The following is a 24,306-nucleotide window of genomic DNA, read 5'->3' as shown; positions in this document are numbered from 1 at the left end:
TGGTAAGCCTCTGATATTTTTCCCCTAGCGGCCCTTTAACTTATCCTGTAATTATCACTTGATGGACAAAAACAACAATTTGAGGAGATATTAATGGTTCCCACATGATGAATACTAATAATACAGGTCATCTTGTGACTTTCATTTGCTATTTTCATTGAAATGTCTTGATAAATGGAATTTGGCACAGGCATTCACATCCACCACAGTATTTCTTGTGATGATTATGGTAATACATTAACTTGCATCATTATCAGGTCAAAACTTAAATTTGTCAATGACCAAGTGTCTGCAAAACTAAACACTAATGACAAATACAGCCTCACAGAGCCTGTAATGTGGCTGTAGACTCGTAGTCTTAAATCATTCGTCTTTCAAGTCCTTCAACTCCATGGCAGTACGACACTAACCTTATGGATAGCCGATTAGAAAATGATCCTTCCATAACTCTGATGTGGAGCATTATGTTAATGGAGCAGCCTTTTGATGTAGAGCAACTTTCGTCAGAGCAAACACAGGAAGGAAGGGAGGCACCATCAACAAATAATATCTGATGGTAATAGTGATGAGAGGGAAAATAGCTGGTATATTAACATCAAAATATATGTGTGTAAGAGATAGTATGTGTCATTGTATTTATATCTTGTGCTCACACACACACACGCACACACACACACACACACACACACACACACACACACACACACACACACACACACACACACACACACACACACACACACACACACACACACACACACACACACACACAAACACACACACACAAACACACACACACACACACTTCCCTGGACAAGGTGTGGTCAGTGTGATGAAATAGCGGTTTGGGTTGTTGTTTGTTTTCCAAAGAAAACACTCAGTGCTTGGTCTCAGCTGTTATTTTTAAGACTTGTGGTTAAATGTCCACCAGGACCCTAACTATTTCCATTTTCACCTAGTGAAAAAAAAAGGCCACCTAGAAATAGTTGAACTGAGATCTCAACTTGCAGCCATGTTAAATATTTGTTTAAAGCATTGCTCCAGACCTCAAAAAAGGTCTGTGAATTGCTTTTCATGAAATGCACTCTGAAATGGCCATCATCGTTGACTCAAGTGAAATGTCACAAATAATATATGAATTATAAAGTGACAAAGAGACGAATAAGCCCAGAGTCACCAGGGGAATATAGAATCACAGCCTTGTACATTTTTATCATCATCCATCCTGCGTTCCAGGAAGAAAGCGTGTCAGACAGCTTAAAGGTGACTCGATGCTGCGAGCTGATCTCTGCGCTCCTTGTAGAGCCATTCCTAGGATAACATGTTCTGCAGGAGAAACGCGGAGCAGCAGAGAGGAGGTGCAGCAGTCATGCTGTGACAGGCCAAATCCATCCCGACACAGAATGCCTCAACAGACCGACTACCTCAGTCCCTTTACAAACCAGAGCCACTCCATGTTTTCTGTTCATTCCATATCCATATCTTTAACTTCTGGTTGCTATGAATGACTATTATAAAAACAAGGAAGAGGACACAACTTCATATTTTTTAACAGGTCATAAGGCCACTGACTTTAAGTCCATTAAAAAGTTCTTAGGCACAAAGTTTCATTCAACATTAAGTGATTTACTACCTTACTGGGTGCTTTAGCAGTATATTGGCTGGATTTTTTCTGTTGTGAAATCTTTTAATGGGAACTAATGCTCACATACAGGTTATAAAGTTGTTTATATTTTTTATCTTCACAAGCAATCAATAGGCCAGATGATTTATATATATATAGCAGGTGATGCAATGAGAAGACCAAACCGTTTCATTTCTGTTCGGGGTTACGCAGTCTACACGGTCTATGATGGATAAAGCCGTTGGCTGCGTGGTCTGGGTCTTTCGAACGATGCAACCCCTGAATTGAGGCACAGCTAATGTGACAAATTCTCACTTCCGTTGAAAAAATTATGGAGTCAGAGCTTGTCCTTGTTGCTGAAAGGTACAAGGTCAATAAGGTAGGGTAGCCCATATGCAGTCTGAGTGGCAAAACCCAGGGCAAAAGTAAACTGTGTGTGACACAGTGACTGGTTGTCTTGCCACTCACTGCTGCTCATTACGCTCATTGTTGTGAGTGCACAGTAATAATTGAACACATCTAAGATTTGGAACATGGCAGTTGGACAATAAGAACAATGTTTAGAGAGGGTTTGGTGAGAATATCAATCTGAAACTATAAGTGATATGAAGCCCTTTAAGTTGTACTCTTTCCTCTAAAAACCAAGCAGACAGCGTAGAGGAAAGAAATTAAGAAACTCACGTCAGTGTTACAGGATCTGTAGCGTTTCCTCTCTCCAAGGCAGTACTTGCCTCCCCCAGACGGACTGAGAGACACAGGAGAATTGAATGAGCAGGGGATTGAAAAGTGAGACGACATTTTCAACACATTCACATCGAGCACCATAAATGCTCAAATCACAAATGAATTCTCCACAGAAACAGTCTTCGGGACGCTGTGAATGTGTTAGGAAAGGTTTAGTGACGGGAGGTCATGAAACAGGCCTAAAACAAAACCTCCTGCCAGAAGTCTGTCTGCATTTGCTTCTTTGCTGAGCATCTGTGCCAATGATTCATTCATGAAATCCAAGCTGTCCTAAGAGCTTTTAAGTGTGACATGACATTTAGATTTGGGAGGGAGACTCAAGTGTGTAACCTCAGAACGATTCTCTACTCGGTCCCTTTCCCCGTCCACTCTTCACTTCACATCTACTGCGTTTATGAGTTGTTCTGCTCTTATCGTCTCTTCCCTTCTTCTCATCTTCATTAGCCTCCCTTTCCTCCACTTCACTGCAAAACAACTCTTGAGACCGGCTCTGTAATGAATGAGTTAACGGCTGGTATGACTGTGTTTTCTCTCTCACCCTCCTCTTTGCACTGATGCCTGAGCCGTGGCGATCACCTTACACAGGTGTTCCACATTATGCCGGTGCCTTCTCCTCTTTCCTGTCTCTCTCCCCCCCTTTTCCCCTTCCGTCTGGTTCACCCTGGCTCTTTCTTGTGTCTTCCCATGACGTGTTTGACGTAATATCTAGCTTCCAAAACAGTGGAATGCAAACACTGAAGACGGATAAAGATCCCAGACGTCTCGCTGCCAGATGAAGATGCATTGGACAATGACTTGTCTGGTGAGGACACACAGGAGGCCTTTAAACACAACCACGCAATAATGTACTGTGGAGAGAGAGTTGTGTCTTTAAGTCCATCTAATGCTAACAGACCGTCCAGTCCCCAAAACCACCAAATCGTGGATAAAAACTGAAGCCCTGCACTTGTGTCTTTATATACTAATATGTACTAATATGGCATAACATTTGTCTTTGAAGTGATTTCAGGTTAATAAGACTGATGTAGAATTATGTTTGGGGATGTGCTTGCCTTGATTGAAAGTGTAAGACATTCTAACACACTGGTCCCCCCTTACTTTCCACACTTTAAATCCACAGAGGCTTTCTCCCCTTCTCTCAAGTGTGGGTTTTATATCTTTGGTAAATGAAGAAGCAAATTCAGCTCTTTTAATCACAGCTATTATGTCTTTCTTGGATTTGACAGCTGCACCTCGTTCTACTCAAAGCAAACACATATGTACCTCATAACTTTGGCTTGACTCAGCATGTAAATGCTAATAGCACGTTAAATCTCCACTCATTTGCCAAGAATCTCTTGAGTGACTAACTTTAAATCCGCTTTCAAGTACAGAACAATCACATACATGATGGGATCTTTGAAGCCTTATTTGAAAGACTGTGTCTTGCCTGGTGCTTGTGGATCAGAGCGCATCAAGAAACACATATATGAAATTGTGCGTCATTACAGGCTATTTTGATGGGTCGTATGTTGAATTAAATGCTTCGTCAATATAAAAAACTTTGAGACAATAAAAGGTTGATGTTTAAGAACAAGTCTTCACTTTGAGCTATCAAGAAAAGCTATCAAGGCAAGGAAGTAAACATATACCCTTGTAAATGTTTCATTACCAATTTGCTTCTAATTATCTGTACTAGTATCTTTACTACCACTCAGACGCACACACAACCACACAGCATACACATGTGCACACACACACAAACACACACCTGTAGGCAGGACCTGGATGTGTGTGTTCAGCTTGCTGTGGCTTACTTTGCCTACTTACGCTGGGCTGTCACAGTGCCTCATGGAGGAGGATACACCGCCCCCACAGGTCCTGCTGCACTCCCCCCAAATGGACCAGGGGCCCCAGCCTCCGTCCACACTCTGAGGCCAGGTACCGAACCCAACACACTCCCCCTGGTAGCACCACTGGCCGGGTGGGAACAGCAAAACACACACAGAGACGGGGTAAAGTTTGGTTATTGTGCAGAGGGGTTGAATCTTCAACAACAAAAACACAGAGACACTAAACACTGTTTAGAGACTTCAGCTAAGACTCACAAAAACATGCAACTTATCACCACACAGAAAAGTGTCAGTCTTACAGTTTTCCATGAGCTCACAATAAATGTATGTGCGACTGCCTACAGTGAAATGCAGAATATACATACTTCCTTCAATAACACCTTCTCTCTCCCTCCATTTCAAAACACACTCTAAGAGGAACTTGTGATTACACTATTACCCACCCTATTATTACAATTCCGCATTAGTCCTGTTATTTCCTACCTATCATTTTCCATTTTGTTATTGCCGTCCTGGTTTCCTCCTTGTTGAGCATCATTGTTGTACAGTTTATCTGACTCAATTAGGTTGCGTCCTGCGTATTAATAAAGGATTAGTTGTTTTTTTATTTCCTTTCTTTCCAAGAGTTAAATATGAATAGTGATATCAATGTTATTATAAAGCTAATATTAATACAGGATCCCAATCTTCTGTTTAAAACTTAAATTCAATGTTATTATATAACTTATATTAATACAGTATCACAATCTTCTGTTAAAACTTAAATTCATGACAAATAGCTTTACTTTACTTTGACAAATATGACCAGTAATTTTGCCTAATGTTAGTTAATGCTACAAAACTCCAGGTAAATATTGATTTAATGATTCTTCTCCAGTTGTGCTGGTGTTACAAGAGGTGTCATTCAATAATTGAATGTTTTTAGGCCTAGGTGAGCCGGCTGATAGCTGCTGGCTTAGCTTAAAAGCTGTAAGCAGGACGTAAACAACAACCTGCTTCTGTCCGAAGTTCATAAACACAAACACTGTGTCTAAAGCTGACTTATTTAACAAATCAAATGAAAATGTTTAATCTTTAATTTGTATTTGTTTGAATGTAAAAACAAAAAAAAAGTGTAGTTTTAAGACAGAATTATGGGTTTGAACTGTTCCTCTGTGAGCAACACACGTTTCGCTATTTCCCTGAAGTTTTTTCAACTAAACTATTAATTGAGAAAATAATCAGATTAATTGATAATGAAGAAAATCATGCCTTTATGCTAATATGTGTGATACATTGTTACTTTTACAAGATCATAAGTGTCTGAGCAGTGAAAAGAAATTAAGACATTTCTGGACACAGTGACATATTTCTTTGACTCGTATCATTTTCTAAGCTTTTAATAATGTTCTTATAATTCACCTGCACATGTTCCTTCCTTAACCATTATGATACCGAAGCTTAATTAACATCATCATACTGATCAAGCATGTTTTCTTGTTCTCTTGTGTAGTGTTTCCAGTGTAGTGTGGCGTGGTTTCAGAGGTAGGTGAGGGATTGAAAGCCCTGTCCAGCGTGTCAGTAGTGATTTAAGCCTCCTGCTAAGCTGTCCAGAGATCCAGAGGGAAGAGGGGATCAGAGACAGCCCTTTGTCTCTCCAACTGTGTCAGTAGGTTAAGAACCCAGAGAGACGGGGACAGTCAAGGTGAGGGCTACGTTGGGCCACTGTCCTCTTTCACAATTACTCATTCACATCCTGAGACGCTATGTAAACAAGATTAGCTGTGGGAGAGAGGAGAGAGGACACGCAGAGATGGGAAGAAGGGCGGAGGGAGCAGGACACAGAAGGAAGGAAGATGAAGTCTGCTTTCTGAAACAACCTTGGAGTATATCTGTGTGAGTCTATGTGAACACAGTAAAAACACAAAAAAACTCTCCATTGGTCAGTTTCTGCCTCTCTCCCACCTCCTGCTACCCCTCCCCCATTCTCTGCCCCCCTCTCTCCCTGCTCCTGTTGGAAGGGCCTCTCTCCATTACACGCTGGGTGAGAAATGGCTGACATTCATATTCCTTTGAAGCTGCCCCCGGCAGGGGCAGACAGGGTATGCCACCGGCTCTCCTAAAGCTGCTCCAAAAGCTGTTCCAAAGCCCCCCAGGCTCAACCTGGGGCCCCCTGTGTTGTCCAGGACCCTGTCCGTGGGCCCCGACCCTCAAAGGCTCCACTGAGCTAATGGTAATCACGGGTGACAGCTCGTGACACTCTCCTATTCTTCCCTTTTAGACCTCGGACCATCCAGTGACAATGGCTGCCATAATCCGTGTTAAAACTGTCTCTCTAACCTGGCTGGCATCAACAGCGGGCTGATGACCTAAAGCTTGGCCTGCTTGCGTGTGTGTGTGTGTGTGTTTGGTAGCACCCACTGCATGAGTGCACACGCAGGGAACGGTACACCCTTCCCAGAGCGGAACAGATGCAAGCTGAGCCAGTGAGGTACCACTAACTGAGGCTAATTGCCTCACTTAGAGCAGAGTAGCAGAGTGCTCATTTCACATCACCAGGTACGGCACTATCTGAAGCTTAAAGGGTCGCTCCACCCAAATGACAAATACACTTCTTGTGGTATTAAGTCATGCTGATAGTTAAGGTTTTTTTAATTATTTCAAAACTCTAAGATTTCTGCCTCTGTTAAAAATGTTGGTAATTTCATTTGTTGTGTTAAATAATTAACTCAAATCATTAAGATGAGTCAACAACATCTGATCAAGTCCCAGTTACTCAGAGCTAGTTAGACGGAGCTTTCAAGGGAAATTCATCCAAACTATTTCTTGGGTAGAAAGTTCTGCCACTGAAAAGTATTCACAGTGAGGTGTGTGCATATCTAGAGTAAAGGCCTGAATGTTGGGAAAAGGCATTTGAGAACAGGAGTCTCAAAAGTCTCAACAGAAGTGTGCTGTTCACATAATAAAAACAAACTTTAAAATACTAATTAGATATAATAAGTTAAAATGTCTAGCCATAAAACATGAATATACTAATATAATTATACATCAAAGTGAGTTGTGTAGTGCTTAGCAGACTAACACAATAGATCAGAGGTGTGCGTTTGAATGTCAGCTGGCTTATTAACTTCTCCCTCCTCCTCCTGATCTAACAAGGCTTTTTTTCCAGTTAATTTTCATCATTTAATCCAAGACACATCAACATAGTCCATGGTGACATCTTCTTCTTCTTCTTCATCAATCAAAACCCCCAAAACATCAAAGTTTTAAATCATTGGAGACTAAGAAAGTGAGCAAGTACTCACATCTGGAACCAGAACAGAAGCTTGAGCATCCGACATTTATTCTTGATTAAATAACTTTGACAATTAATTGATGATCAAACTCGTTGGGGATCAATACTCTGTTGATCCTCTTGAAATGCTATTGACAGGAAAAAGTTCTCCATTGTGTTTGGGTGAAGGAGGAAAGAGTGAAGGATATATCAGAACCCCACCCGACGAGTTTTTCTGGTAAAACTTTAAACATCTGACAAGGATTTGATGACTTACCCCTTTCTCGATGCTGCCAGTCTGGCACAGAGTCCCCTCTGCAGCCGGGATACTGTTTGTTACACAGCGGTTGCTTTTGCTAAGGCACCAGAGCTCTCTACACACTTCCTAGGAAAGAAGGCAAAAGCAAGTTGATCAGAATAAATCAATTCAGCAGACTGGAGGGTAGATTGCTGAATCAGGGTGAGAAAGATTTATCAGTAGCCTTAGGGGATTTTCCTCTCTGTTTTTTTCTCTGATCCAACAGCTAAGAGACAAACAAAAAAACAACACCACAAACAGCGTGGAAATTTATCTACACAACTCCAGATCAAATCAGAGGACGAGAGGAGTCGATGAGACCACATCAACACTGCTGAGAGGCAACTAACTGCCAGAGCCCATGTGCTTTGGATCATAGTGCATCTTGAGCAATATGCCAGGGGTCACTAGGTGCTCTTAATGTTCTCTTATGAGAAATGAAGAGTCAGCTGGATCAACACCATGACTAACGTTTGCTCACGTTCACCTCAGGACCACACGGGACCGTGACATCAGTTCAAGAAATCCCATCTCTCCTGCTTAGGGGAAATCAAGAGTGAGCAATAGGCCTCCCAAGTCTTAGATAAAGACGAGTTGTAGGCCGAACAAATATCTTTAGTATTACTGAGTGGTCTGAATAAACATCATATCTCTGTCTTCTCCTGCTCACCCCTCAGTCTAGGACGTAAGGAGAATCCATTTAGATTACTGAAGGAATGGTGTGCGTGTGTGTGTGTGTGTGTGTGTGGGAAGATAGCACTAAGTTGCCCCCAAATAAATAAAACCATAAAGTGAACACATGTTACAAGGACAGCTCTGCACAACCTTGCATTAGATTTCCCATTAAACTGAACTGGGTTCCCTCGTGTCTCCACTTCAAAGGCTTTTACAGGACAATTGTGTGCGGCAGAAGAGCAGGCCCATGAAAAAGAGTTATGATCCCACGCATAGATTCTGACCCCCAGGGTCAGTAAATATGCCACGGCCCTGCAGCTCCCTGAGCCTATCCAGATTAAATAAAGCAGCAAACTGCCACTCTCTGGTTGCAGTGACTCCACTCTGCCAGCTGGTTTCAATAACCTGACCCACTGCTCCATTCACTATCTGGGCCCAGCTAAAAGGTCAGCAGCCAGGGCCTTAACGAACATGGATACGGGCCTGATTGATTTACGCAAAGAGAGAACAAGCTGGAGATAAAAAAAAAAGGGCAAAGGCAGTCAGTAAGAACTTTGCTAATATAGCCATCAACGGTTGTTTATTTTTCATACCTTCAGCTTGCTCGGGTTTGAAAAGCACACACACAGCTTTGTCTGGAAGCTTTGAGCACATGCAGGCTTATAGTCAAACTGAGAAGTGGGAAGAAGTCACTAAAAAACAAATTATTGCTATAAATTACACTAATTTCCTCTGTTGATGTCTGTGTTACTCTGTTCACCTCTGACTCAGTCTCGTGCTGTGATTCAAAGTCTGTGATACCCCTGGGGTTTAAGGATCTTTAAAGTCTCTGAATTTATAGGAATCTTTGACGGCTTCATGGGCCATATTCAGTGAAATATGGCTTGTTATATTGTTCTGCATGAGTGGTTCCCAACATCTTATACTAATGTTCCCTAAATATAAAACAGTTTATATTGAGGTTTGATTTCCGAACGGAGTGGTTTATTTTCCTTCTTAGATTGTTTGATTTGATTTGATACTGATTTGACAACTGTATATATAGACGTTTGAGTCGGTCCCAAATTATGCCACAGCTCTGCAACAGGTGATCCTCAGCAGTGTCAGACGCAATGAAATGAACATTGTAGCATCCAAAACTGCTCATGTGGTGTCATCTAAGTGTCCGTAAGCCACGACATTCATATTTGACTCGAAAATATGTCATTTTCACCATGTTTAAAGCCTAAAAGTCCACCAGAAGTGGCTAAGCTAGCTGACGTTAGCATTTCCGACATTGGAAGATATCAGTGAACTATCCCTTTAATGTGTGAAAGGTAAACTCTGGAGAAAGTCCGGACCCAATTCTGCGACCATCCTCCGGAGTTTATGTCTGAAAACGTCTGCGGAGCTATGAACTGAATTAGCAGCAAACTAACATGCTCACCACAATGATATGAACAAGATTTTATTAGTTTAATGTTTGTCATGTTCGCCATATTAGCTTAGTATATTAGCAAGCATGCTAACATTTGCTAATAAGCACCTAACACAAAGTACAGCTGAGGTTGATGGGAGTGGCATTAGTTTTGCAGGTATCTGGTCACAAATGTAAGTGCTAGACAAAGGGAAATTGTAGCCAAAAGAAAAGTCGGCAGATAACCCAAATTATTACGTATGTATCTTAAGAGAACATGAGTGTTTGTACCAAATTTCATAGAAATCCATCCATCAACCCAATACATCCAATATAGTAGTAGATATTTCAATCTGGAACACAGTGGGGGACCGGTCAACATGTAGACATTATCATCCCTACAATCCTGCAGCCTGCACAAACACACACAATGACACATGCATGATCACAAATGGTGTAATGCAATCCTAAATTATGGAAAAAACACTAACTTCCAAAAACACAACCACTCAGATTCACTGGTTGTGTTAGTCAGCCGCTATTACTTGATCCTTGGGATTCTAAATCATACTCGATTCATGAGAACTTCTAAAATGTTCTAAAACTAATTTGGAAAACCCGCAAGATGCTACAAAAATAGCACAAGCTGCCCCAATAATTAATTCTTCACTAAATTGTCCACCCTGTCCTGAGGATGAATAAATATGATGTAGATTAGTGACCAGAACATCAGTTTGTTCTGGTTAAAAACCTTACAAATCATTTTCTTATTTTTCAGCCTGAAGCCATAGGAATTGTAGCTTGAGCAACATGTTTTTTAAGAGAAATATTAAAAGGACATTATGACTGTTTGACATTATTTACAGATATATTAGAGATAAACTTTGATTTGTTCAGGCTAAACTTCTCTGCCTTTCCCATCACTGTTCCTCTGTATTCTCCGGAGTCCACAACAGTTAGAAAATAAACAAAATACTCATCTTAATGTGGAAAAGTTCAACAGGTTATGGCTGAGTGTTAGATATAGAAACCAGACTATTCCATTCATTCCCGTAAGCAGTCGCAGAGGGCATCTCTTTCACAGATGGCTGTATGAAACAGATCTGATTGTCAGATGAAAACCTCCAATCTAGCCCCATTGAATCATTGCTGGAATCCAATCCACTCATAAATCTCATAAATGTGTGTCTTTCATGCTGATCTAAAACCACAATTATGAGCTTATGAGCCAAAATGACATGGCTTGATTTGAGGCCTGTTATAATCTGCTGTCAGATACTTCTTTCAATGAAATGAAATAACTACATGATCTCAGCTAATCACTGCCCCCCCCCCCACCTTTTTTTTTTCCATCATGTGTGCAAATATTTATGTCGAGCAAAACAATGTCGCGTTATTGTTCATTAAATTGGATGTGGATTTCTGCAACCGCTCATTTTACCATGTGGTTGCTGCTTGTCTTTCACTGCCCGTTTAACTTTTATGTATCAAGGTTTCCTCATTATCCAGGCAAGAGGGTGAATCATTAACATCACAGGACAAAAAATTTGAAAACTCAGACAAGGGTCGTGTAGACTTTTATCCATCATCTCTCTCTCTCTATAGGAAGTTTAGGGACTAAAAAGAAAAAAAGGTGATGTGTGAAAAGACAACTCCAAACCAGCTCTATTTGTCAGACAATGATAAAACAATTACCCTCCTCACCTTTGACCTCCCTGTAATCTCAATTAGGAGACATAAACTTGAAGAAAAACTGTTATTATTAGCTGCACATCACTCACATCTTCAAATACGAAGCAAGATAATCTCATTCCTTTGATACCTGTGCTCTCTTTGTCCCAAATTTAAAAGCTCTGTACCTCAATGTACTGAACTAAGTAGTTTATTATCATACATTTATCAGGAACAGTTTTATAATTGATTAATTATATGTGATTTTCAAGCAAAAGTGTCAAAAAATTTCCTGCAGCCTCTCTTTCTCCCCCAATTCCTTTTGTTTTCCTGCCTCCTGCATCGCACCATATTTATAATCTCTCACTTAACTTTCATTCAGTTGTATAATATCCAAGAAGGGCATAACACAATCTGCTCTCTGTATCTGGATTTGCTTCTGTCAAAAATATATTCAGATTAATGCAGAGGGTTAAGTTCCAGGTGAATGTAAAATCATTCTGCAATGTCATTGATCAATAATTAATAATAAACTCTGTGGAATTACGTAAAATGAAAAAGGAAGCTATTAACAAGACAACACTTCAACTGCTCAGTTTCCCATTCACTGTGAGGTGGTTCATCCTGCACAGCCAAACAAATATGGTGAAAACTGCTGACAAGAATTTGATGATGAAGCACGATGAATTTTAAAATATTAAACGTATAGTATATAGAGTATGTATACCGTTGGCTACCTCTGATTATTATGATCTGAATCTTAGCTGATATCATAGAGGTAAGGGACACCTTCTTTCAGGGATTTCTAGGGCTGCAACTGGCAATTATGATTACATTTTAATTTGAAAGTTAATTTTTCAATTACATTATTTTGGCTATAGGAAACATGGTAATTGTAAATTTCCATGTCAAAAAAAGTCGTCAAAGTCTGATCAACAGTGCATAATCAAATGATACTGTTTTTTTAATCACATGAGACAATTTAGATTGGACCCTATGAGCATTATGTATTCATATTTGTTCATGAGCCTATACTGGTGTTAAAGTGAACTCCAGTCCAGTGTGGGTGTTTCAGCAGATCAACCTTGAGATATCTTTGTCGACATCATCCTATGTGAACTTGTTAAACACATAAGAGGAGTCGCTTTGGCTCAGTGAGAAGAGAACACGTGATCAGTAGAGTGGCGTGAAAGATGCTGGTTTCTTACCCCATACTTGCACTGGCGGGAGGAAGTCCCGTACTGGAAGCGACACTGCTCGTCTGCATCGTACACCTGCCCCGGGGCCACTGTTGGGTACAGGAAGTCTCGTTTCAGAGGTTCATTGTCCAGACACGTCCCCCGACCTGAGCTGTCAAAAAAACAAACCTATAATAGGATTGTTTCTTACACAAAGGAACCTTTCTATACCAATAAAGTCCCCCCCCCCCCCCCTGCCTCTTCTCTATTAGACCATGGCAGGTGCTGTTTGACTCATTTAATTTTACCACCAAACTACCACTGTAGGAAGCTTGTCAAAGATTGAAAATGACATGTAATTCATGTTGATATTACACATCAACACCTGCTAATCAAAGGGAGGGTTGAAGCACAAGCCGAGACATTTTACCGGAGGCGAAGGGGGAAGGCTGTCGGCCGACCCGCCTGTCTTAAAGCACAAACTCTCTCTGATTACATGGCTCTGCGCGCGTGTGTCACTGGTTGCGCTGGATCCACGGAGGAGCCAATAAAATGACAGAGCAGGGAAAGAAGGAGAAGAGTCTGGAGTGAGCTATGGGTCATATGTCCAGGGCCTAGGATAATGTTTAGTCTGTTTTGTCAGATAGAAATATGTGCACTCACAAAGAACTCTCAGAAGAAAAAAAACCACACGCACACACACACACACACACACACACACACACACACACACACACACACACACACACACACACACACACACACACACACACACACACCAGTTTTGTATTCTAGCAGAAAAAATAGTTATGTGTCTTTGGTGTGTCTGTTTATTTTGGGTTAAGATGCTGAGCATGTTTGACTCTCTGTGTTGCTGTATGGATGCTTTTCTCATCCCATCGCTGAGGGCCAACACACGGCTCACAGATTATAATTCTCTGTTATTCTTTTGACCCTGTCACCTTTTCTGTGTAGGAGACTGAAATCATACGATAAGACAAGATCCAATAAACAAACACAGATGTATTTCATTTCAAGCTCATCTCTACTTCTCCCTGAGTCAGAGGATTCACTCAAGGCAAAAATATTACTACAACTATTTACTATAACACTGTGCTATTTTCCAGCTGTGGCAGCTGCAACATGCAGTGGAATTCTTCCCATCCCTCGAAAGGAAAAGTGGGCTTGGTGACAACAATAACGCAGAGCTGGGCTTTGTGATTGAGCAGACCGAGACTTGGGCCCAGATTACAAGAGAGGAGACGATTGAGGACTGAAACTAAGAGAACTTTAAACAGATGGTTCACCCAAATCCCCCAAAATATCTCCTTATCTCACTTAGCTTTAGTGATATGCAGACTAGTTCTTCGTTTATGTTTTCATCTTTGAGTTATTTGTCAAGTCATGTCTCATTTGCATTACTTGCATGTCTTGTAATTTGAGATATATTGTGATATTTGTTCAAATTGTCATTTAAAAACGTTGTATTGTGAGTAGTAGAAAAATGTATTTCAGAGTAAGTTGCAGTTTAGATTGATTGGAAGTGTGTCAAACAAAAGTAATCTAACTATTTAGTCTGATGTCATCAGCATAACATTTTATAATTTTAGATACTGTGCTCTGGAAAGTTCTGTATATATGTATCACAAACTGTATATAAAGATGGACGACGCATCTCCACTTCCACTAGAAAAGATAAGAGCGCGGCCATCTTGCCCATTTGGAGCCAGAGTCTGCACAATTGTGATCAGGGCATTGAGCCGCATTATCTAGATCCTGCCGATACACGCACTCGACCAATCATAAGTCAGTCTCAGCTGTCAATAATGACATTTTTTCCATCATCAAATAACTAATTAAAACCAGACTTAAGAAAAATTTACATTTGACATTTTTGTTTGGTCCATGTCCCATCAACTAACATTGTGGAGGTGGGATTTATGATACTGTAGCCAGCCACCAGGTGGCGAATGAGAAGCTTTGGCTTCACTTTTGGAGGGCCATCATGTTCATCTTTATATCCAGTCCATGTTACATAACATTACATTATTATTAAACAGCATTCCTAAAAGGTAATAGCAAGTTAGTTAGCTTTGTCATTTACCTACGTCACATTTACCTAGCGTTTGTAGCCTATGTGCAAATATTTAGTGACAGCTAAACTTTTTTATGTACTTTTTTAATTTAGTGATGTGTCAGTCTCTTATTAAACACTTACATCATACAAAAGCAAAGTGTTATAGCTGCAGCAACAGTCTTCTGGTAAACAGCATGCATCCTTTACCTATGGAACTTTTTTGAATATTTTTCATTGTTAAGTGATGAACTGCACTGTCTATCAAATATGTTCTCTAGGACAATATTGTCCTAAATAAATCAAGACATCTGGAACATGCTGTTTGTTTTCTTTACAGAGCAGCACATGCAAAAAATGCATTTTAAGCAAAACGTAAATGCTCCAGACTGAGAGGAGCAAACCTTTTCTCCCTTCCTTTTTTCTTTCGTTCTCTTGTCTTCCTCTCTCCATCCACTGATCTCAGTTACTGAATGGAATAATCCTATTTCTTGGCTCTTGTTCCTCGGAGGACCCTCTCATCACAGAGAGAGCCTCTGAGGCCCCCAGACTCCCTTTGCACTGAGGGCAAGCCTCACTATTTATTGGTTTGGAGAGAGACAAAATAGTCAAAGTTTAAACATAGGGGCTATTATTTGACACTGTCGCAAAGGCTTCCTGTCTGGTGGATTCAGCCAACTTCATTATGCTGAGCGGAAATATCCTTTAATATGCAGGAGCATGCGCGTCCTTCGGACTCTGACACCGGTCATTCATGTAGATATTAACCGTCCCGCTTGGATCCAACCAACGATGACACAGCAGCATGATTAAATCCGACTGACCTAATAATTATCATAAGGCACAAGTCACCCAAGTCTATTATCGACAGAGCACATGGTCTTAGTGAGTTTAATAACCCCTAAACCGCCTGCCTTTTAACGTTTATTGCAAACTGGCATGCAGACCTGAGAGAATAAACTGTGAGTGAACTGTGAGTGCATTCATTAACCATTACTAAAAAACCCAAACAAAGCAGCACATATTGCTCGAGCAAGATGGTGAATCTAGGCCAACACCACAGCCAAAGTTGTTTACTTGGCAAAGAGAAGCATGAGCGATATCCAAAACCCTGATTGAGGGAGAGAAAGGGAGGATAATTGGAGTTTACAGACAGAACCCTTTTGTAAGAAACATAAAAGCTTAAGGCAATAAAACCCGAATGAAAAGACAAAACTCAAGCAACAGGGTGATACAAACGGAGGTATAATAAACAAAGCAAAGGGAGATGCTGCTCTGAGACGCAGTGAAACAACTTTGTGTCCTTTTCCTTGGAGCACAGCCTCGGTCGTCCTCAGAGACTTGAGCCAGAAATGGACAGGAACCCGACGGAGCGGCAGAGAAGCGGCTCTTTGTGTCCCAGCTGGAAGCTGGCATATAATACTGTCATCTCTGTCACAAGTGCTGTTCACTAACCCTCCTTTAACAGCTTTCAGCCGGAAACATCATCTGACAACCGCAGCCGCTGTTATCCGCTTTCTTGGAGGGCCTTGCTAACTAAACACGAATGCACAAACACACACACACACACACACAGAGACACACCGCAGACTTGCAACACATCCCATCAATACTTCACCACAGGGTTGTGTATTATTAGGATTTGCAAGCAGCATTCAGGTCTTAGTGATGAGCGATCAAGCTAAACTGTGGCGAGAAAGGTCCTCTACGCAAAGACTGAAAAGGAAAGATTTCTGTGTTCAGTGTTTCTGGGTCTGTGACAAAAAATTGAGATAATTGGAACCCTGCCTGGTTCTTCTTTGCAGGGGTAAGCTTAAATATATGGGCTCTATTATCAAGAGGACAATAAAAGACAAGACTAAAAGGGAATAATGTGCTCTGCATGTTTCTACCAAGGGCAAATCAGAGGAAGCCAGATACATGTAAGTCTTTATACATGAGCATCCATATTAGCACAGCAGGGTAATGGCTTTAGAGGAGTGGACTGGATGTCCCTGTTCCCAGCTCCTGAGGTAAGACTCTCTGACACTGGATTGTGACCTCTGACCTCATTTGTCAGGCAGGTAACAGTCCAGACAAAACCGTAAAACCTGTTAACATCACTGTCTCTCTCAGAATTATGATCCTTCAGATTTCAAATCAGGATCAAATAAAACCTTATTTTTGATACTATTTATGGTCAGCTTTTCATTTCTAAACTAGACTTTCACTGTACTTAAATTCAGTAACTACCTCTCTTACTTGGTAGTTATTGCAAATAGGCATGCATCGATATTTCATCGATATCGTCTCTGAGTGTTTTATTGTGAAGCAGCCACAGGAACTTTGCGTTGACAGCAGCAGCTTCACAAAAAAAGATGTGGTCATATTCTGCATTTTTCAACTGCATATCAGTTTTAAATCTTGCAGGGGGTCAGACTGCGGTTGCAATTATTTTTGAATGACATCTGCATTAAAACAATGTGATTTTGTTTGGGTGCACTGTAAACGGACACATCAGCTGCTCCTCTGTTCGCAGACAAAGACGCTGCTGAAGGAGCATTTGCTGTAATATTGAACTGGGTGTCCTAACATCAACCAGGACTGAAATCTAGAGGATTACAACTTAAACCACACCTGTTATAGCATAAAAATCCGATTTAAGTAGAACTTCCTTTCAGACAGTGATGTTGCCAATGTTTTTAAGTCAGCAGCAGTGTCCTGGCATGAACCTTCAGCTGTTTCCCTCTCTATAGGATCCTGTTCAACTTCACTTGGAAGTAGTCTGCTCTTTTAAAGGCAATTGCACCAGCCACCACACACAGACCTGACAGTATGTTCAAATTTATAAGTTGATTTGAAATTAGCATCCATTTGGAGACATATTTCTGGACACCAAGTCCAGTTTTCACACTGCTTGTAGCTCTGTTTTGTTCTCCGTCAATTCCTTAGGGGAATATTTGTCTCTTTAACTGCTAAGTCCACTCTTATTTTCACTAGTAAGTTTTTAGCGCTGAACCACTGGGCTTATCAGAGCCTTTTTTCCACTTTAACAGCTGCCTGATAGAATCAACACAGATGAGAGCAGTTAGGCTGAATCAAAACAGTAAAGTTGCAAAAAATAAAACAATGAGGTAAGACACTAAAAAACTCAAACCCGAGGAATTGGATTATGTGTGTTTCTCACTACAAGTGAGAAACACATTATACACGCCAATTTCATCCATTGTTAATACAAAAATATTGATTAGATCACCTCAAATGACACCGTGACTCACTCGGAGCTGTGTCTGGCATGTTTTTCCAATTTCTGCTGAACAACTTGGTTCTGTCCGCTAGTTCCACTGAGTCAGCGTGGCTCTTTGCAGCAGTTTACAGCCATCGTGCCATTGCTGCGAGCAAGCCATTTCAGAGAGCTGCTGAGGAATCCTTGACCTCATTCTCTGATAGTTAAAGTAGAATAGCATGCTTCTCATTTGAGAGAACAATCCTGACCACTTTCTGATTGTTATTCCCAAACAATGAAGCCGTTTCCCAGCAGTGGCTGAGCCCTCTCAGGAAAAAAGTATAATGCACTTTTATAATTCACTTTTCAGCTCGGTCTGTGGAGCAATGTCCGTCTTCACTCAACAGCCACCAGCCGTCCCCAATGTGGGAGCAAAAAGAGAGTTGTTTGAGACCAGGCTGTTGGGATTCAGGGATACTGTCCTGGAGAAAATGGATTACCATAATTAGTGGAGAAGAAAGAGTGAATTTAATTTGTATTAATTATTTCTTTCTTTCCTCTCTCCACTTGAAATTAGCTGTGAAAACCCAATTAATGCTGCTCATTCAGACAAGGCAGTTTCAACCCATGATGGTTAAAGGTAAGAAATTTGAGTTCAAACAAACCTCTTTCTACCAAATTAGCTCAGGTTCTTCAACCAGTTCTCTTCAGGATTCTTGAAGTCATAGTGCTACCCAATGAAACAGTCCATGTTTCCAACAGTATTGTGCAGAACCAATGAAAATCAAGGATGCATTGAAATCAACATGGGTGTTGCAAAGTGTACAATGAAAGTCAACTAAATGGTAATTGTAATGCCTTCCTCAATGTCTCCGTCTCCACCCTCTCTTTCCCTCTGATGGTTCACAACATCTGGTTGGTAAAAATTTGCAAACTGGCACAGAACCGGCTCCATGTTGGTGTAAAGGCGTAGGGGTATCAGTCCTACCATCGTCACAGTATCATCACATCCTTCATATCCTAGACTCTGGAGGCCTTCGAACTCTGCACCAAAACGTTTTTTATCATTCCAGACTGACAGGACTCATTCTACTGAAATGTCACAGTGTTACTCTCCTGTTTATTTGTGTGCTCCAATGTGTTGTCGTCTTTGACCTATCCACTAAACAGTGGGGCAGCGGTTGAGGGCAGCTGGCCAACACGTCACCACCAAGGACCACACGAGCTCTAACATCACCCGCCTTGTGGTGCAGGGATGCATGGGTGGAAAGCACCCAGTTATCATACACGGCCACAAGGAGGTCTGGCAGGAGTCTTAGTGATGACATGGATGTGAATAAGTGGGGAAGGACTTTCATATAAGGCAGGCTAGCGGGTCACCACAAGGGCCCGCCAGTGGCAGGCGGGTTGTGAAGCGAGACGGCTGCAGGCTGCACCTTTTTCTGTACTCCACACACACACACACACACACACACACACACACACACACACACACACACACACACACACACACACACACACACACACACACACACACACGGAGGCAAACCCAAACACACTCAGACAGTCCCACTGGGAACAACCATCATCCACTTACTCGAGAAAGCTGGTGATGTAGTCTTTGCTGCAGGCAGACCAGGAGAAAGGGTTGGTGTTGGCTGTTATGTGAGCGGCCATCAGCTTGGCTGTCTCGTGGCCTTTGGTACCGCAGGAATTGCCGATGCCATCATGGTTCATCCCAAAACTGAAACACACAAAATAAATGGAATTAATGTCTTTGGCAGTTTACTGCTCAGTTTAGATGGAATGACATTGGAAAGTCCAGCATGCTAACTGGAGGATGTCTCCCTCACTGGCCCTGGCTGTCATGTTCGAGCTCTGTGGCACTGAAACAGCTGTGTGGAGGAGAGCCAGGGGTCAAGGGTCAAACTCTGTCTGGAGCTCGGCAGGAACGAAAAAGTTCTAATCACCACTCTGATGCCTGCTTGTCAATCACCGTCCTGCAGGTCTGAGCAGGCCGTGAGGTGGGAGTCGACACCAACTGGAGCGGGGATGGGGATGGGGTGAGGAGGGGAGGGGAGGGGGGGTCCTTTTAGATCAGTGGCTTCACCAGAGAAAGAGAGAGAAAGACCCAAAAACCCAAACACCTCCCAACCCTGTGGTCTGTTATGAAAGCTCCTCAAGAATTTATTTCACACTGAGGGCTGAAAATAAATCATTTTAACAATTCATTAAAAAAAAAAAAGCTTATCTGTCTGGATATCATTTGAGAGAAAATCTCAAGTTTCAGCAGGATGTCAAAGCTTACTTTTCCTTGCAGTCCAGGAGCACAAATCAGGTCTAATGTATATAACAAACCCAACCACATCGCACAGTCTGAACCTGTTTTTCTAAGGCTGGCGTTTATGACATTTTACCCTACTCTGGAAATAAATCAGCCGAGTTGAAACCCCACTGCAGTGTGTTTTTTTTATACATCCTCTAGAAGCAGAGACTATTTTTACAACTGCCCCACAACAGAAGCAGACATGAGACATAATAAAGGAAATCGCCATCTTGCTGAACTCTCTCGAGAGGGATATGTAGACTAATACATCATCATTATTTTGCTTTATATTCAGGAAGAAAGAGCCAGAGGTATGTAGACACTGACATTTACATGAGGAAATATGTGGAGATACAGTTCAAGTCGTCTGCTGGGGGAAAGAAGGGGCTACATGCAGGTCTGGCGAGCCCAAGTAGTCAGCTATGTTTGTTTAAGAGCAATTATTAGAGCGCACAGTCGTGAAAGCGATAAAAGGTTTTACAAGGATCTGAAGCAAAAGAAGGAATCTCATTGGTAGTAGTGTGGACACAGGTCCAATGTGTTGGACTCCAGTCAGTATCGAGTCATGAATCTGATGAATGTGGACTCCACTTGTCAAAATCAAAAAAGGCTCACAATTTGAATTTGAACTTTACCAGCAGTGCCTTGTGATTTCACTTGGACTTCTGTTTTTTTTTTTGACTTGGAATGACTTGATGTCCCACACTGTGAGGCTACACCACGTAAAAGCGGTGTCTGAGCTCATTATTAAGCAGGCATGTTAACTGAGTTCACTGTCTTCGTCTAGTGCGTTAACTTGCTAATGTTTGCTTATAAGTACCAAACAATTAGGAATGATGGGAATAGCGTTAGTTTCATCCTGAGCGGGGACACAAATGTGAATCTCCTGGACTAAACGTCAGGAGACAACCAAAGTCATTGGGATTCATGCGAAGTTGAAGACAAAACAATTGGATTCAAGCAGGAACATCTGTGTAATCCTTTCCTGAATGTGTCGTAATATTTTTTTCTGTTCTGCTCGTTCCAAGTCGAATTCACCATTCTCGCTTAACTAAAATGCGACATTTGATAACTCACACAATCATTTGATAAAGTTGCCCTAAAAGGTTGCCTGTTCGTTCTGTTTGTGTGAAGGTGGCATCCGTAACTAGAGCAAACACCAGAACTTTGCATCACAGAGCTTCAAGGCCTGTTGTCAGAAATTGGCAGTGTCGCATATGTAGTCATGTAATCGTATTAGGGGACCAGTGACAATGATGATCTGAGCAGGGCTGACAGAAATAAGGACAAGTAGTGAATTTTATGGTCGGAGAGTAAAGACCCCGGGGCTGCTGCTGCTGAACTGAACTGCCTGTTCCTAAACATCTGAAACTATGCCAGTAAAGAAAATACCAATCTGAAGGAAGGAAGAAAAGACAAAAGACAAAACACCAAACGTCTCAGTAAACTGGAAAGCCATGACGATGACAATACGGTGAACAGAATAACAATATTCAATAGGTTGAGCCGTCAACTATTTTCAGATTTAGTCAAATAATCATTGAGTTTATACAATGTCGGAAAATAGAAAAAATGGCCATGACATTTCCAAATTACCCAAGAAGACATATTCAGTTTACTGTTATACAAGACTAAGAAAACATGGAATTATTCATATTTGAGAACCAGGGAATTCAGTGAAATTTTGTGAAATCGATTAAGCTTATTTATCAAAATTGTCGCAGCTCTAACCATGTTTAAACTTCAAATTCACTAATTACAGCATTATATTTGTCCAAGTGTTTCTCCTCATAGAGAAAGCAGATTATCTGTGCATGGCCGTGCATTTTTTAAGAGAAAATGTTTAACACGTGAAATTCAGTGAATGTGAGGATGAGTGCTTCTTGCTCAAAACCCATTTGCTTTGTCCCACCTCTTCCATTTGGATCATAAAAGTAAGGTCAAATTGGATATTTTATATTGGGATCTCTTAAAAAGTCTTAAAACTCACTTGTGGCCAATCTCGTGCGCAATGGTGAAAGCGGAACTGAGGCCGATGTCTTCATTGATGCTGCAGCTCCTCTCCGGCTCACACATTCCAGCCACTGAGGCCAAGCCTGTCAACAAAACACACACACACACATGCCAGACAAACACACAAACACAGGGTGAGGACGTAGCATTCTTAGGAGGCATAGTCATAAAATTGGGATTCCACACATATGATCGACTTGTTTACAGCAGTGCTGAAAGACAATCTGCTGCTATACATTCACTTTGGGGGTGTTGGAGAGTTGAGTTAAGCATCATCGGCTAGACAGTTTTTTTTTTTTTTCATTATTTCTTGCAAACTACAGAGACTGCAGTAAAATGTCTAGACAAGGGCTAGATTTATACTTTTCAATTCACGGTAACAAGGGATCACCAAAACGCGAGCCAAGGAAGGGAACATAAGAACCCCCTCACCAACACCGTGCCCCAACAGAAAGCTGTCAGAAAATATACATGTTTTCCTCATTTTTCAGAAGTGGGGTAAGAGAACGAGGGAGAGGGGGAGAGAGAGAAAGGGAGAGGAGAAGGTGTTTTAAAGTTAAAACCTCTTCCCAATCCAGGTGTCGCAAGTCCTTTTTCTCCTAATGCCTGACAGGTCAGATAGGGAGACAGGAGGCAATCCTTCACAGATTACATCTACAGGTGACTGGAGAGTGGATCATATGACAGCCCAAAGCAGGTGTGTGTGTGTGTGTGTGTGTGTGTGTCTGTTTGTGTGCATCTGTTCGCATGTGTGTCATAGGAGGATGTGTGTAACTGTGGGAAGGAAAGAGCATTTCAATTTTTTTGTTTCCACGTAGTAATATTTTTCATTATTTTCAGGCTGAGGACACTAGAAGACACATAAAATGTAAAAAACCTAAAAGGTCAGTGCACAGTATAGGAAACAAAAAACTCTCACTTAACTCTTAACTCTAAACATTCTAATAATTCATTTGAATTTCCATCTAATTTGAATATTAGGAACTGGTTGCATCGGGATTAACAGCCGGTCGAGCTGATCTCTAGTCTGGTGTTATTAAAGCAGGAGAGCTGGATTTCAACAAATTCAAGTTCAACAAATACTGATTTAGCCGAATCAGCACCAGGTAAAGCTCTTTGTATTTCGCATCATGCCAAAGTTAAAATCTGGTTTCCATGGCAACATTTCCACACTGTGATGTGTTTTTAGGTCATCTAGTGATGATTGGTTTGCCAGAGCTGAAGAGGAGAGCAACTATTCTCATGGAGTGGGCAACAGCAACTAGGAGTGCGGTGGAAAGACGCCGGTATTGTTAAACAAAGTTTCCTTGTTGGACATAAGAAAGGGGATGAGGGCAGACGCAGATTTCACCTTGGTGCTCCTGGACAAGTTGGCATTTGTAAAATATCTAAATCAGCAGTTGTTACATTTACTCTACCCCGAATTCTCAGTTTTCGAAACTGCAGCTTTGCACACCACTAATGAGATAACACAATTAAAATCAGACCGGTGCATGGAACATGATTGAACTTACTGTCCCCACTTTTTAATTGAAGAGGATGAGGCAGATAACAATAACAGTAGAGAAATAAAAGTTATGTTGTTTAACCAGTCCCCCATTGGTATAAGTAGGGCAGATACAATTATATAAACACCTGTCAAAACCCAAGCCAAAAAAAACAAAATGGTAAACCGCTTATAACGATGGGACTAATAGCTGTATAGTTGTATTACATTGTAATTGTATTAATGTGTTTCATACACAGGCAGCTGAAGGTCTGCTTTGTAATAAATTCAAACTCTCACTTTGTGATGCATGAACTCAGTTCTGCAACTTCCAGTCAGAGGCCAAATGAGCGCTGCGATTTCTTTGCAAAGTGTGATATGGATAAACTTGACGAACCATCCCATTTGCACTACAGTGAGCAAAGACATGAATCATGTTTGGCTGGTCAGCGTCCCTGTATAGTTTGCATGAACTCTGGCTCCCTGTTAAAGTGGCATGGCTTTTGTATCCTCTTTGCTAAGAGGCTAAAC

The 24,306-nt window shown here is 41.3% G+C and overlaps 1 protein-coding gene across 5 annotated transcripts in view; it reads right to left on the bottom strand.

Annotated features, from left to right (window-relative positions):
- adamts6 (ADAM metallopeptidase with thrombospondin type 1 motif, 6) overlaps positions 1–24,306 on the bottom strand; it is a 64,181-nt gene that overhangs the window by 25,609 nt on the left and 14,266 nt on the right. For 4 of the 5 annotated variants that reach the window (XM_034603220.1, XM_034603219.1, XM_034603221.1 and 1 more), the window contains exons 9-14: positions 22,267–22,372; positions 19,548–19,694; positions 12,702–12,843; positions 7,731–7,838; positions 4,178–4,323; positions 2,306–2,369 (exon numbers count right to left, since the gene is read on the bottom strand). In XM_034603220.1, coding sequence (XP_034459111.1) covers positions 2,306–2,369; positions 4,178–4,323; positions 7,731–7,838; positions 12,702–12,843; positions 19,548–19,694; positions 22,267–22,372 — 713 coding nt within the window. The remainder of the gene's footprint in view (positions 1–2,305; positions 2,370–4,177; positions 4,324–7,730; positions 7,839–12,701; positions 12,844–19,547; positions 19,695–22,266; positions 22,373–24,306) is intronic. The other variant, XM_034603223.1, reaches the window with a different exon arrangement.

Source organism: Hippoglossus hippoglossus, chromosome 12 (genome assembly GCF_009819705.1).
Source record: "Hippoglossus hippoglossus isolate fHipHip1 chromosome 12, fHipHip1.pri, whole genome shotgun sequence".
Classification (NCBI taxonomy): domain Eukaryota; kingdom Metazoa; phylum Chordata; class Actinopteri; order Pleuronectiformes; family Pleuronectidae; genus Hippoglossus; species Hippoglossus hippoglossus.
Note: the sequence above shows the minus strand (reverse complement) of the source record. Positions and strands in the feature narration are given on the sequence as shown.